The 1,802-nt window shown below is 55.7% G+C and overlaps 1 protein-coding gene across 1 annotated transcript; it reads right to left on the reverse strand.

Moving 5' to 3' along the window:
* Window positions 1–7: 7 nt before the first annotated feature.
* On the reverse strand, window positions 8–1,224 carry LOC121966393 (low-density lipoprotein receptor-related protein 12-like). The gene has a single exon (XM_042516494.1). The coding sequence runs from the start codon at window positions 1,056–1,058 to the stop codon at window positions 51–53; it is 1,008 nt and encodes a 335-aa protein (XP_042372428.1). The 5' UTR covers window positions 1,059–1,224; the 3' UTR covers window positions 8–50.
* Between the last annotated feature and the right edge of the window lie 578 nt (window positions 1,225–1,802).

Consider the following 1,802-nt stretch of genomic DNA (forward strand, 5'->3'; position numbering starts at 1 on the left):
TTAGCCTGTTAGCTGTCAGTTAGCCTGTTAGCTGTCAGATAGCCTGTCAGTTAGCAGAGCAGCAGCAGCTCGTCGTCGCTGCTCTCCGTCTTGCCGCCGCCAGCCTCCAGACAAGCGTCGGGGATCTGTGCCGTGTGCACCATCCCGCAGTGTTCACAGGGGCCGTCCCGTCCTCCTCGCCCAACGTTTCCACGGTGATGGTGGGGGGCGTGGCCCGCGGAGAGGTGCGGCTCCAGCAGCGGCTGTCGGATGTCACTGATCAGAGAGGAGGCGGAGTCAGAATCGGAGACGGGGATCAGGAGCTCCACATCTTCTTCTTCTTCTCTGTTTCCTCGCTGCTCCTCGGCCCCGCCCCTTCCTGTCTCCAGCTGGTGCAGAGGACTGTGATTGGTCCATGCGTTGTTCTGCTGGTTCTGGCCGGTTCTGGTCAGGTTCCTGGCGAGGCGGTGCAGGTTCTGGGCCAACCGCTGCAGGGCAGAGGTGGGTGGAGCCTGAAGCTCTGAGGTGTCGCTTTGGCAATTGGGATCCGGGCTGGAGGTTACCACGGCGACAGGGCCGGAAGGGGGCGGGGCTTCTCTGGGACTATCGCCGTCATGGCCTGGTGGCAGGGTCACCGAAGTTGAGGATGTCGTCACGGACACCACGGCCTCCACTGCAGTGGAGGGTGGGGTCTTCTGGGGAAGGGGGGCGACGGGCCCGCCCACGGCGCCCAGGCCTCGCTCCCTCCCCCGCTCGCCCTCAGTGTCTGTGTCGTCCGAGTCCGGAGACAGCAGGTCTGAACCAGAGCTCCCAGTGCTCCCAGTGCCGGCGCTGTCCTCCAGGTCTGCAGAGACTAGAGCCAACGAGCCCGACCGCCGCGACCGTGAGAAGGTAAAGAGACGGCGCCACAGGTTGCTATGACGACCAGAGGACGGCAGTCTGAGGGAGGTGAAGCCGAGCTGAGAGCGCACCGCCAGGCGGAGGTTCTCCAGGACGGACGCCTGAGGACACAAGGACAGCAACGTTACTGTGGATGAGCTGAAGCGGGGAGACGCTACCAGGGGCCCCGCAGGCCGCATCCATGGACAATATTAATACACAGAGATAGGGCTGGGCGATAAAACAATAATGATATCAATCGCAATATAACTTTTCCTCGACTGAAATATGAGACGTAGTCGATAGAATGTCGATAGAACACATTCCAACCATGTTTTGACAAACGACACGAACAGCCAATGATAATAAGAATAGAGCCACGGAGAACCAAATACAGTGAAGGACTTTGACTGTAGAACACCTGAGTGTTTGACAGCCACAGCATTTCATCATCGCGGATTAATCAGCTGGTGGTCCGACAGCAGCGCAGTGAGACAGACAGCCAATCAGAGCGGAGCTTCTCTGAATAAACAAACAGCCAAATATTCAGGAGGTGAAAGTGACTTCTTTAGACTCTACAGACGACTTTGTGTTAGTTTCAGCTTTAATCAGACTTTGGATGAATTATTTAGAAACAGCAGGACGCATCGCTCCGTGTCTCATCCGGCCACTCGCGCTGAGCTCTCATTATTATTACCAGGGGCAGATGTAATGTTTTGGGGGCCCGGGGCCACAAGCACATGAGCTTATTTTCAGCCTTTCTCTAACTGTGAATGTCGGCAGGCTGTCGGCAGCTATAGGAGAAGTGGGCCGACTCAAAAGTTTTTAATTCATATCGATATCGATATTAAAAAACATATTGTGATAAGACTTTATCACACGGAGACAAGACTGTTGACAGAACCTTTAGTGGTGCCATAGCAACGACAACAGACATGATCAAT

This window comes from Plectropomus leopardus, unplaced genomic scaffold (genome assembly GCF_008729295.1).
Source record: "Plectropomus leopardus isolate mb unplaced genomic scaffold, YSFRI_Pleo_2.0 unplaced_scaffold24323, whole genome shotgun sequence".
NCBI classification, from domain to species: domain Eukaryota; kingdom Metazoa; phylum Chordata; class Actinopteri; order Perciformes; family Serranidae; genus Plectropomus; species Plectropomus leopardus.